Source organism: Varanus komodoensis, unplaced genomic scaffold (genome assembly GCF_004798865.1).
Source record: "Varanus komodoensis strain SLA01 unplaced genomic scaffold, ASM479886v1 scaffold5, whole genome shotgun sequence".
In the NCBI taxonomy this organism is placed as follows: Eukaryota; Metazoa; Chordata; class Lepidosauria; order Squamata; family Varanidae; genus Varanus; species Varanus komodoensis.
In genome coordinates this window covers 16,413,470-16,427,685 of record NW_025336087.1, presented here as the reverse complement: position 1 = coordinate 16,427,685, position 14,216 = coordinate 16,413,470, and the positions used below count along the sequence as shown (strand labels likewise).

Genomic DNA, 14,216 nt, shown 5'->3' with positions numbered 1-14,216 from the left:
CCAAAAGCTTACTAATTCTTTTGTCCTTGCTGCCTTGCTTCCACATGATCCCACTAAATTTCTTGAAGCTTCCTCTCTTCTGTGTCCCAAGAAATTAATTTTAATTGTTGCTCAGATAAGAGTTGTTCTGTTTTAGTAGTCCTCCTCTGTACTTTTTTCAACTCAGTAATGCCCCTTGTTCAGATGCAGCAACCAAAACTGTACACAATATTCAAAGTGCAGGCACATCAAAGATTTATATGAAGGGAATGTGATCTTGGCAGTTTCATTTTCATTTTCTTTCCTAATTATGCCCAACATGGAATTCGCCTTTTTCACAGCAGCTGAGCACTGTGTCAAAATTTTAATCAAGCTATCCATGTTCCTCATGCCCCAAGATCAATAGCCATCAGCCACTGCTGACTCAGATCCCATCAACCTAGGGGATTGAAGTTAGAAATGTTCACCCCTACAGAGATTTCTTTACACATTTGCTATTTCAATGCCTATTCTCCCATCTTGGAGATATCTTTTTGGAGCTCCTCTCAGTCCCGTTTCATATTAACCACCCTAAATAGTTTGGTGTCATTAGCAAACATGGCCACTTCCCTGCTTACTCCTAATTCCAGGTCATTTATCATTGCTAGAATTGCAAAAGGAAACATGCTGTGTAGCTAAAACAATCTTGGAATGCAATTCCTTTTAACCTCAGGGAAGCTTCAGCAAGAATCTTTCCACTTTAAGTCTTAAACTATATGTTTGTGAGAAGAAGCCAGGAAGTCAAGCCAAGTCAAGCTTCTGATAACATTTTCCAAAATTCCACCTCTATCAGGAACTACAAAAGCTATTATTTATTAATATTTTTAGTTATGACTTTATCAAGAGGAAAGAATAACCCAGAATACAAGTGATGGAAAATAAAAGCTAACAAAAAGGATGCTCCCTTTTTATTTTTCCTGCCTTTAAAACCTAAATATAATGTATCTGAGTTCATTTTGGTGGTTTTATTTGCTGCCTCTCTGTACAATGCAGATGTTAATCTTTTACTGCAAAGCACCCTGGAATCTGTTTTAAAGAAAGACACAGTTAAAATGTTTGCAATTAAGTAAGGGAAATGTATTCATTCCATCCCAATGGAGGATGGATTTGTTGCCAAATTTGAATAGTTGGTTACATTTTTATGTGGACTGAGTTACTTATAAATCTGAAATAGTTCACTCACCCTTTTCACAAAGAGCCCCAACGTAACTTGGAAGGCAAAGGCAAGTAAATGTGTTGACACCATCGATGCATGTGGCTCCATTTCTGCAAGGGCTGGATTGACATTCATCCACATCTGTCCAAGAACATCACAAAAGTTTTAAAAACAGAAGTCCTTCTTTGCAAAATAAAAGAACAGCTGTATATGTTAACCATGTCAGATGAAAAGAATCCATTAACTGGCTTCATGCATTATAATACATAAGAACTTAAGCATTTTCTTCAACTTTTATATACAACACTAGGTAGAATTCTAAAATAATACCTCTGAATAAATATACATACCTGCACTTTTGCAGAACTTAACTTGCATGACTTTCTGGAATTATCAGGTATGGCTGCTAACCTCTATTCTCAGTCTCTACCTAACACAACTTGTTAATGGGAAAGAGTATTGTAGATATTCTTTAAAAATGAATGAATAAACTGGATAATTAACACCCTTGAACGTGTCTAATTGGTTCTAATCTGTGACCATGGGATAGTGAACTTCTGTATTCGCAATGCATACATTTCATTAATGACTATACAGACTGATACCTAGTTCCAGTCATCTTAGACCTTTTCTAAGGTCTTCTGTCCATGCAAAAGAAGCCAATTATGTGCACTTTCTAAAAGAGAATGCCAAACAGTGGGAATCTTAAATATACTGGCTGATTGAATAGCTATAAACTAGTTCTTCCCGTAGCCCACTATTGTGGGGTTTCTGCCTCCATGCTGCTGACAAACATTCATTCACATTAGCTAACAGCCACACAAAGCTTCTCTTGAATATATGCTCAGTAGATCAGGATGGCATGGTGGACTTTGAGTGGAAGTTGTGAAGGTTATGAGTATTTTGAAGTGAATGAATCTTCTCCACAGTGCTATAAAAAGCCATTCTGGGTAATGGATGCTATAGAAATTTAAAAATAAATAAATATAATAGTCTTCCTAGCTTCACAGTTCTACCAATGTGATTTATAAATCTCTCAGTCAGGTTCAGTCTTTGATCCTCATCCATCTAGTAATTGAGATACTGATATCCATGACTATTTCTACACATTTTCCATGTAGAAACTTTCCACTTGAACTTTTAGGATGATCTTGGTCTTATGTTATCCAGGGAAAAGATAAGAAAAAAGCTAAATATAAACTCCTTATCCCATAGACACACATTACCTGTGCCACGCAGAAAACCATATAATATAATGCATGTTGCATGGCCCTTTTTGATACTATCTGTTGGAAGCTGGTCCCCGGTTCCCTTACCACCAACATGCTTTCCTTCTAAACATATTAAGAAAGAGAATTCTGATTATAATCTTCATTGTTAAAATTGGCCAGCGAGGCACATCTGTGATATTGCAAAAGTAATTTACAAAAGATACCAGCCAAGGTAGGATACCAACTATTAGAAAATACAGAAATTGATTCCAAACTAGATCCTTCTTTGCACCTCTCAACCAGAAGGAGTTACCCCCAAACTCAAAGAGGTTTCTGCTGCTCGTGGGCCAGAGGCCAGGGATGGTAGGCACTGCTTAATTGGTCTGATTTTTTGATCTGACACCAAACAATGATTCAGCCTGTTCAGCAGGGTATCTCACCAAACCAGACTAGTCTGCTCCTCACCAGTCTCTTGGCTTTTTGCTGGATTGGGTGTTCTTGCCATTTGAGCTAAGTATTATGATCCTGCTTCTTCTTCCAGTGCTGACGCATATTCTGGGGTAGCAACCTTAGAATGTTGTCTTTCAGGAGAAGAAGGCATAGTTCCTACACTATCATCTTTTACACAGCTTTTTCTATTCAGCAGAACACATTAGCACATGCAAACTTATTCCCATACACATACTGCTTTTGCTGGGCAAACTGAACATGCACACCTCCAGGGAGCGAGCAAGTGTTGTCTACCTGCTTCAGCACATGGGGATACAACTGGTGAGCATTCATCTAACTGCTCAGGAACATGCAGACTCATTCTCACACTCAAATCCAGTCTGGAACTTCTTGAAGCCTTGCTGTAATACAACATCTCCCCATCTGTACATTGAACAATCGGGAAGTCAAATGCTGGCAAAGCAATTGCTTCTTACCTACTTCACACTGGTCACCACTGAAACCCGGCATACAAGTGCAGATGTAGAAAGAGTCGCGTGGATAGCAAGTGCCCCCATGCAGACATGGATTGCTTTTGCATGGATCTTGGCCTGCAAAATGAGTTCATTGAATGTTGCAGTATTTACTAGAAGTGATGGTTGGTTCTGACTCCATTAAATAGAAGAATGTTTCCCACTTCGTAGCTAATATTGTCCAACTTGTTGCTGTTGCAGGTGCAGAGAAATGCCCCACCCCGACCCCATATGCTGCAATAATAGTAAATCAAACATCCGTTTTCTATGTTGGCAATGCAACTTTACTCACTGGTGAAAACAATTTATTTTCAGCAATATTTCATTTTCTTCTAATGACATTTTCTATTGTTTTTGGCAACTGTGACATTTTATTGAGGTTTTAGTTGGCATGACATGACAATTATAGCTGAAAACAGTTAAAACATGTGTGCACAGTGAATGAAATATGCATTTATCTGGACAGGGTTAGTTTATGTGGAATGACTGGCTACACAGAACATGCATTTTATGCCATACTTCTTTACCATCTTTCTGTACATTATTTGCGACCACTGAATACCCACAAACATTCATTTCATACTGTCATTTGCTTTCCACCAAATTATATGGTCATTCTATTTCTTTATTAATTTATTAAAGGGCTAACTGAGAGGCCAAATATCTTCAAACCATACTTAACATAAATACCTAGAGGTCTTATATTATTTTAAATGAAAAACAATGGTACAGCAAACTAATTTTGGTACTGTATGTCATATATGGAATCTGGTCCAGTCCCTCATATACATATATTATATAACGAGAAACTGTTGTGAGTACTATTTAAAACCATTTAGTGAAACTATTGCAGCTTAAAAAACATATATGCTTTTTTAATATGCCATGGGAAACCATTAAGGTTAGAGTTTCATATATTCTTCTTTTACATCTGAAAGCTATAGTTAAATGGAATATCCATGGCATGTCACTGTCATACACGAAGACTTTTCACGACAAAGAAAACAACATTCAAACATCAAGTAGTCATGTGAATTCATCCTGTCAGGAGGGAATACATCTTGTCCCAGAATGCCTTCATTCCATATTTAATCACAAACAGGAGAAAGATTCTGTGCACTAGGCATATGAGTTTTGTGCTGTTTCCTCATAAGTTTCATATAAAAGCCAGGAATGGAAGATTTTCTATTAAGTTTGTTAATTTTAACTTGTAAAAAATCTAAAGAAAACCTGATGAACATTCATACTTTAAAAAAAGACAGCAAATACTCTATGGTCTTTAGATCAAGAGCCCACTCAATCCATCAACGTTTCAGAAACAAGTGCTCACACAAACAATACTAGAAATTCAATCAAGCTATCAGGTATCCTTTAACAGCAGGAGCTTTGCATATGTGAAACAACAGTTCTGGGCACAGCCCCTCACTGACCCACACTGCACATGGGTAACTTATTAAACAAGTGAACCAGTGCAGAAATGGGAAGGCAGGGAGAGAATTGTTATCTACCTCTGAGCTTAGCTGTGAATGGCTTGGATCCCAGGATCAGAATGCAAATATGAATCCCACAAAAATGGTTATACAGTTCCCTTTTGCACACCGGCATGCCAATTCATATATAAATATTGTTAGAAAATATTACAAAAATCTTAGAAGGTTGTCTAATATATGCTTGCTCTTCTGTTACTACTTTTAAACTATGTACCTATATAATCAAGGTTGCATAATCAGTTACACTCCTGAATCCTTCTGGATCCAGATATGAATGGACTACTGTAACATGTGAATCAGCCAAACCAGATACATTCAGCCATAATTCCTGGGGATATGGCTATTGTGATTAAAGGAACTGCGGATGGCCATACCTTCAATCATCCAGTTCACATATCACACTTGTCTATGGGTCTATATGCCAAACAATGGCAGAGATTGCAAACACCAAGAAAGAAATGTGCTGTGCGACCTAAAGTTACTGCTTTCATAGTTTTCAAATATTTACAAAGGAAAAACAAACAAACAAACACTCCTGGCAAATGTGTTCAGATGAAGAGCACATACCATTTCAGAAGGGAGAAGGATACACTTAGACAATTTAGTTCTTACCTGGTATCTGAACCGCTGTGCCTTCCACCGAACCCCCACCTGTGGCAACTAGGAAATCTGATCCATTAGTAACATCCGGAAGTAAAAATGGCAGAGTTACAAGTTCATTTGTGCTCATATCCTCAGTGTTCCTTGTCTGTTCGTTATAATCAGGAATGCTTTCGGGCCCTGGGCTTTTAGTTGCAGCATTAGAGGAAATTGTTACTGGCTCTTGCTCAGTCTGGAGCTCCACAGTTGTATCCATAGATGGTGGGGATGAAATAGGCCAAGCATCAGCTTTCCCATCAACACCAAATACGCCACCTGTTTTACTCTCATGTGGAATAGATGGAGCTGTGGTATGTATCCAAGGCAAGGCTCCCTCTGCACTATTTTCATCTGAGTGATCTAGTTCCTTTACCTTCTCGTGAGAGGTTCCTTCTTCTGAGCTAACTTCTATAGTTGTAATGGTTGGTTTAGCTTCTCTTGATAATGGGTCTCTGGAAATGATGGTTTCTTCTGCAACTGTCATTTCTGTTGGCCCTTCTTTAATTTCTGTTATCTGCCAACTGGAAACAGTTGTGCTTTCAGTGATCTTGCTCTCTACTTCCAACTCAGATGAGGATGATAACGAAATCTCTGAAGACTGATTCATGGCAGGTTTGTAAGTTGCTGCCATGTCGGCACTAGCTTCTTTAAAGGTTTGTATTTCTGAAAAACTGCTCTTATCTGAATCAGTGGATGATGAAGTGCTTGGCATGATTTCTTCAGGGTATTCAGAAACTTTCTTGAGTAAATAGACAGTCACAGGTGATTTGGGGGGCTCAGTTGTAAGAAGTAATGCTTTTGGATCTGGTTCTATTAATGCTGTGGCTAAAGTTCGCATTCCTTCAAAAGTGTCATGACTTGTTTTTTCAGGCATCATTGAACTTTGGGAGACAGTGCTTTCTCCATACTTGTGTGTTGTCGAAGCTTGATCTATTTTAACAGGTAGCTGTGGTGTTGTAGGGGAAGGAGCAACATACTCTTTTTCATGCATTTCTACTTGCTCTTTGACCAAAGTGCTGGTGGTGGAATCCAATTTTCTTTCCTCGATCATTGTTTGATTGTCTGACAATGTTTGTAATTCAAAGTTGTCTTCTATTGTCTTTGTAGATTCTGTATGTTTAGTTTCAAACTCTAGTTCTTTGTCCTTTTCATCAGCTTTGGAACTGATGGGAAAAGATATCATAGGGCTGATGAAAAGTGGTGTGGTTGGAAGGAAAGTGGCTGTTTTAGGAACCTCTTGAGAGATGGTGGTATCTGCTGTGGGAAGTATGGCATCTCCTGAGCCTGTGTCATCTGCTGTTACTGACTTTTCAGATATTGTGGGTTCACTGTATATGACTTGACTTGTTCCAGAACTTCCGTCTCCAAAACTGTCAGATTTATCATCAGTTAAAGTATTGTCAGGTGTTGTATGCTGAATTTCCATGGTTAAAGTATAAATACCATACTCTGAGTAGCTTTCGGGACTCACAGTCATTTGGCCACTTATATCTTCAATATCTGACTTCAGGTTATCAACATCTATAATGGTTGTTTCATCAGATATTATTCCATGGCCTTCTCCAATTACATCAATAAGGCTTGGTTTATCTCCAGAATAATTCCTTTTTTCATCAATAATTGGTATAAGTTCTTCATAGTCTTTTAAGCTGTTTGTGGAACTTTCATCTGCAAATGTCTCTGAAAAGTCACTCTCTGAAGTTGGTCGCGTTTGCTTTTCTTCTCTAAAGATGGGTGATGATACTGGCACCATCTGCGTTCCATTCACTGCTAGATCTGGTTTCATGACCTCTGAATTCTTTTCACCTGAGCTCTGAGATGCAAATGATTGTTCCCTTTCTGGCAACTGGGTAGGTGATTCCGAATGTTTTCCTGCAATGTCCAGCCAACCAGAACCTTCCCCAGAACCTTCATGATATTTTACAGTCAGCATATTGGGTTCTGAGGTGGTTGCAGGTGCTTTAACTGTTCTAGGAGTAGGCTTTCCTGTGAATAATTCAGAAACAGGAGTTGTATCTTCATGCTTCATCACATGTGAGGCTTGCCCTTGGGAAATTCTATCAGTGACAGCTGCTGTTGATGATGTTATCTTTTCTTCCTCTTGACTGCTATTTTCTTGTTTGGAATAATGTTCAGAAACAAGCTGCTTTATGGTGGATGCTTCAGTGTCAGTGACCCACACATCCAGGGTAGATGCAGTAGTTACTGTTTTGTGACTTGTTGCAGAAAATGCATCTGCTACAGTATGTGGATATTGGATTTCATTGTCTGAATCGTCACTTGAGTCAGATGTGTGTCTGTCAAATTCTTTAATTCCTTCCACTGCAAATGTGGCTTCTGAACTCTTAGGATGAAGAATATCATAATTGAATGTGCTTGTGCTTTCTTTTACTGTAGTAGAACTTGCATGTACAATGGCTGATTGATCTGTGAATAACACATCTCCAGAACCTTGTTCTGAAAAAAAGGGAGCATTAATGATTGGCATGCTTGTTGGCTCATACGGTGTAGAAACAGAAAGAGGTTTGTGGCTATCTTCAGTAGGATGAACATTTTCTACCAACCATTCTTCTTTCTCTGCAATCGTTGATGAAGTACTTACAGCTTTGTTTTGAAATGTTTCAGATTCTGTTGTGAGGGTTTTACTATATGATTCAGTATCAGATGTAACTTGAAATGTTATTTCTTCTACATATGGAGAAAATGTAGATCCACTTAAAATCTCAGCTTGTTTAGTTATAGATTCTGTACCTTTTACAAAATATTGTCTTACCACGTCAGGTGTCTGTACCATATCCCCTGATATTTCAGCTGCACCTTCATTATCAGAATTCACTTCATGTTCTAAAGGAAGAATTGTAGGTAAACCTCTTGTTTCCAATTCAGCAAGTGTTTCCTGATCCATATTTGGTACCTTTCTTCTAATCCCTGTATTTGTTAAGGTGATCGTAGAGGTACTACCTATGTCTAACTTTGCAGGTGCATCTGTATACACCTGATACCTAGATGTCATGCTGCTGTGTTGGTTTTCATCTTTTACTGTCTGAGTTCCAGGCATTTCTACCAGTAATTGTGATGGAACTGTGGTTTGTATCAGAGGATCTGTAAAAGAGCCCTTGTCTCCAGAACCATCTTCAATAAATGGGAGTTCAGTATTAATTACTCTTTCTGATGGACCATGAGGCACTAGTGCTATACCACTTTTGCCATCTTTTGATTCCCCTCCAGAACCCACATCTGCAAGCTCAAGTTTCTCTGCAAAAGTGGTTGGAGAAAGATGAGTTGTGCTTTCTGGTTGAGCAGAGTTTATTGTATCATTTATCATAAATGGAGAGCCTTCTTCTTGTGAGACCATGCTATCTTTCAATACTGTAGGAACACTGGGAGAAATTATTACAGTGCTTCTACTTTCACTTAATTCAGTTACTGGCTTTATGCTTTTGATGCCATCAGTCACAATGATGTCAGGGGCAAAGTGTGTTGAAGATTCAACAGATGCTGTCACACCAGAAGTCTCAAATAAGTCCATGTTTTCTTCTTTTGCTGTAGAAGATATTATCACTTCTTCAGCAGATTCTCCAATAGACTTTTCACTAACTGACAATACGACTGTGCCTAATTCTTGTAGTGCTCCTTGGTGATCAGTTACATTCTTTGGTACTTCACTTTCTGTTCTGGTTTCCATCCCCTCCCCATGTGATTCAGTATCCAGCACTGGCATTGTAGGCTCAACCGTTACTGAGTATTTCAAAAGTGATACATCCCTGCTAAGGGTGTCTATCTCCTGTACTTGTTTCTCAGTGCTTTGAGGTCCGGACTGCAATGAGAATGAAGTGAATGTAGTAGCTTGAGTCACATCAACTTCTCCAGAGCCTGGATCTATAAATGAGGAGTCAGTACTTACCACTTTACTTGTGGGACCCCCCCAAAGTATGTCTCTGCCAGGATACATCCAAGCATCTGTAGACCCATCCCCAGATTCTTCATCTATGGGCAGTCTCTTTTCTGTGGCCTCCTCAGTTTTAAGAGATGGAACATCTGTCCCTGATGTGATTATGGATTCTTGGTTTACCACTCCGATATCATTACTAAAGCTTGCAGAGTCATTACTAAACAACAAATTTTCAGTCTGAACAGTAGTTGAATATTCATTAGCTGAGGAAATGGTACTTTCAACCTCTTCTATATTCTCCTCTGCTTCTGATGTATTTTTCATAGAGCTTAAAATTAATTCAGTAAAAGACTGGGTAGTAGTAGCTTCTATGTAACTTTGTTTAAGTGTAGAACTAGTCTCCTTATACAATAAATTAGGAGGCTGTGAGAAACTTGGGGTAGTTTTGGTAGGAATTTGCTTGTCAGCATCTGAGAAAATTTCCTGGACATGAATTTTTTCTGTCCCTGCTGTTTTTATTGTAGATTCAGATTCACTGGTAGATTCAGCATTCTCTTGAGTATTTCCAGAGCCTTCTGGTACATAGAGTGAAATAGGAGTTCTAGTTCTTTCCAATAAACTTTCAGCAGAAGGAAGTATATCAGATTTAATTGTTGATTTATACCCATCCTGTAGAATAGAAACATCATTTTCTGACACTGTGTTTTCTTCCCTGCCTGGGGGTACAGTGATATAAGGATGTATCCAACTTGAAGCAAAACTTGTAGAAGAAAATGTTTTAGAATCTTCTTTTGGAGTTGTCTCGGTTGTATGTGAAAAGGCATGTGTGTTTAAATCAGTCTTGGTAGTGAAATCTCCTGAGTGTTCTGAACTAATTAAAGAGAAAATGTGATGGTGTTTACTTAAGATTTCATTAAAATCTGTACCAGATTGTGTTGATTTTTCTGTTGTGTCTGAGGACTCGCTATGCAGAGATGTTATTTCAAAGATTTTATCTCTAACAGAAACATCTGAATCCCCACTAGAAATAAGTTCTGTCATGGTAAGCTCTGACATTAGCTTTTGTGTAACTACAGTTTCTCCTATCACTTCAGTGGATTCATTTGGCTGCTTTGGAGTAGAGACCTCATTCTCAGAAATCAAGTTAGTATCATTGATGTGTGAAAAGGTAACATTTTTGGAGTGTGCTAAGCTTTCAATCTGGTCACTCCTTGCTTCTTCAGCTTTTGTATCCCTTGGTGCAGTAGTCACCTGGTGCTTTCCATTGATAAACTGCAAAGCTGGGGGAGTTGTGACATCAGTAGTATTCTCACAGTCTTCCTCCTCCTCCTCAACAAATGGGTAGAAAGGGTCTACAATTATGAATTCTGAAGACTCTTCCTCAGGGGTTGCTGTGCAGGGTTCATCATGTGTTGGTTCAGAATCTGTAGGGGATTCATCTACTTCATCTGAATGAACTGGGTAGCCCAAGATGTTCCAAACTCCATGTAATGTATCTGTAAAAAGTAAAAGGAGAGCTTTAAATAATAATTTTAGCAACTGTTTTGCTATGGGTAGTATCAACTGTCATACAAAATGCATTAAAGGAAATAAAGACTCCATGCTCTTCCATTACAATTGAGCTACTTTAATGATCACTATTTCATATTGTTTTTCTACTGTTATTTTCAGTTCTGTGATATCATCAAATAATCACCAAAACTGTTTCAAACCACATTCTACAGCCTATGAAAATGTCCATCACAGTCTGAAGAACCTATTAACACGAGTTAGCAAGGTAAATGCACACACTCACCTATCCCATTCTTATTCTTTGGGCAGTGAAATATAAGGAAATGGAGGCTGCAATCATATAACTACTTATCTAAAAGTCAATCCCTAAATGTCAGTCTCACTGAGCTCAAGGAACGTGTGTCTGAGTAAGCACATATAGAATTGTCAGACATAATTCTGCTTAGCAAAAATTCAACTAAATTCAATCAACTCTTCCAATATTTGTTTTTATCCTTCAGCCACCCAGTGTTGTAAAACATTTGGGTGGAAACATGTTTTGAGGAAAATCTCAGTCCCTTGCATGTACAACACAGTTTCCTCTAATACGGAGTGATCAACTGCCCTCTCCTGATGCTTTCAGAAGCAAAATGGGGCTACTCATAGGCAAAATAAAAGTTCCAGCATACACAGGGGCACCATAAATGGCCCCGAGGGTAGGCCTCCTAAAAGGGGCCCCAGCTGTTCATGGAACTTCAGGAGTCTGAATTTCTTAGCTGCATCTTTTCCAAAGCAAAGGAAACAAAGGAAGATACTCAGGGGTTCCCCCTTCATTGTATGTGTTCGACAGCAGTCATGCACAAACCTAAGGTGGAGGATCTGTACAGGGAAAAGCAAAAGGGGAAGCAACAACCACATACACACATCTTTCTACCACTTTTACTTCGCTATCCATGGCCACCAGTCTCACACTTCTAATTTCTGTGCGCGCATCCACTGACTACTTCCAGTAGGGGTGGCAAATGTGAAAGTTATTGTCCTGCCTAACAAAAATTAAGGGAGAAAGAGAAAGTGAGAATAGAGTAAATTTTCTTTTCCACACATAATTAGGTAGGGAAAGGCGGAAGCTGCTTATTGTTGTGATGGCTCTGAGGAAGAAGCCATGCTTCAACCACATCATGAGTATATAGTATTGTTCATAGTCTTTAATCCAGCCTCCTTATTGCCATTTATATTCACAGTTCATCTCTTTCCTTTACTACTTCCCTTACTTTTCTTTATCAGAGCCAATCAGGATGTTAAGTGAGGAAATCATGTCTGGAACATCTTGAAGATCAGTGTGGCCACAGAGATGTACAGGGTGACCCTGAGAGAGTTTATAAAATGTGGATATGTTTGGTTGGGATGTAGGGAAAATATGCATTTTTGTGACTGTTGTGAATACAAGAGGATTGCAAGGAAAGGGAGTCTGGAGTGAGGAGCCTATGGCAACTGACCAAGCCTGTCATTTTGCCAGAGGCTTTGTGGGTTGATAATAAACGTCAGCTCCAAGAAGTTTTTCACACAGGCAGTTGCATGAGCTAAAGAAACTGAAGTAAAATATGAGACAACTATTTTAAAATCGGGAATCTTTTAGGGCATGCTGTTTAAAGACAGGGACTTTTTGTTTAGTTTTCTCTCTCTGGCATATTTATAATTGAATGCCTAGAGAATCTTTACTGCATCTGAATTTCAGTTTTGCCTAAATCCTGAGATCTACTCAGGAATATTGAGATACTTCAACACTTCCCAGATATGCAGTGGGCTCTGAAAATGAAAGTTGTGGAGCTGTCTTTATAGTACTGCACTAAATGAAACAGTTCCCCAAAGCAATTACTACAGGACAAGTTATCATGATGTGACAATAATACTTTTTCTTACACATACACAGTATTCAATTTTGAAATCTTTTTTGTGAAATTGTTGTAGTTGCACTCCTACATTCACAGTGCACTCCTATATTTATCTCTTCAGAGACAAGTCCCAATGCAACTAGTAGGCCTTACTCCCAAATAAGTGGGTACGGAATTGACATATTAAAAAGCAAGCTAAAAGTTATTCACTGTTTTCAAAATATCAAAAGCATAAACAATCATCTGTGGAATAATAATAAGACTAACAAGTTCTGAGCAGTAAATTAATTTTCTAATAATGCACAGTTGAAAGACCCACTGATTATTGCTTCAGTTTAAGCTATTCCTAGTGGCCAATAAATCCAAGACCATGCATCTGTCCTACAGAAAACATGAATATGTACAAAGAGCAATCAAAGAGCAATCCATACAGATTGCTTCACAGATCTCCCTAACATTTAATGCACAAGGATCCTCCTAGAGATTTGATAATGTCATAACTGGGCTCTCCTCTAAAATATTAATTAGTTGCTTTTCACAGCTCCCCCGGGGGAAAATGCTATTGTAGAACATGAGGTTTTATAATATTACATTAACTATTTCTCTTGTGCTACAATTTTATAATTTTCCTGCAGTCATCATTCCCTGAAGGTATTTGCCCTTTCTGAAAGGATCTGTATCTATGCTTCCCTTCTTTTCTCCTTGCCTGAAAATGCCTGTCTTCACTAGTATTCAGATAGCCATTCTTTCCATTTGGGCTCACACAACTCTCACCAAAATTTATCTCTGCTGGAAATCTAGCAACCTACCATTGGCAAGGGCTTGGGAACAGTGCTGCATTCTAGCTAGGCTGCCCAATCTCCCCTGCAGATTGTCTGAGTAATTCTTAACTCTTTCAACGATGTTAGAGTTTTCTGAAGTAGAATCAAGCATCCATTAGATTCAGTATCATCTTTTGCTGTAACACTTAACCAGACTAAGCTTCTAGGATTTGAAATCTTCAAATCTTTGAAGAACACCCATCTTTGTTCTCTCCCACAAGCCTGGTATCCCTTTCAATAGCTTCCCTGACTGGACAGTGATGACTTCCTTTTCTGTTCAACCTCTTACCCTGTGCTTCTGATCCTCTCTGTTTTGATCAGAACTTCTTTAGTCACTGCTGCCATGGACAAACTTCTGTGGCATAGTGGCCATTGCCCTCTGACTTAATGATGTTGGTTCTGTCACCTCCCCATTGCCTTCTAGTTCCTGACACTGATTTCTGACTATTTCCTTATTTCTTGCCTGCTGAGTCTCCAATAGCCTTTGCCCACTAGAAGTGTCCACCCTTGTTCTTGTAGCATTTGGAGAGGGTCAGGGTTGCACAGGTTAGCAAACTATGATATAGAAACAAAATAGCTCTTGCTGATCCTCTATCAGTCATCAACAACCAGGAAGGAGGGAATGGGTAATACTAAAACATTCT

At 38.7% G+C, this 14,216-nt stretch overlaps 1 protein-coding gene across 1 annotated transcript in view; it reads right to left on the bottom strand.

Moving 5' to 3' along the window:
* VCAN (versican) overlaps nucleotides 1-14,216 on the bottom strand; it is a 147,055-nt gene that overhangs the window by 38,057 nt on the left and 94,782 nt on the right. Inside the window, exons 8-10 of the mRNA XM_044446193.1 lie at nucleotides 5,450-10,864; nucleotides 3,312-3,425; nucleotides 1,202-1,315 (exon numbers count right to left, since the gene is read on the bottom strand). Coding sequence (XP_044302128.1) covers nucleotides 1,202-1,315; nucleotides 3,312-3,425; nucleotides 5,450-10,864 — 5,643 coding nt within the window. The remainder of the gene's footprint in view (nucleotides 1-1,201; nucleotides 1,316-3,311; nucleotides 3,426-5,449; nucleotides 10,865-14,216) is intronic.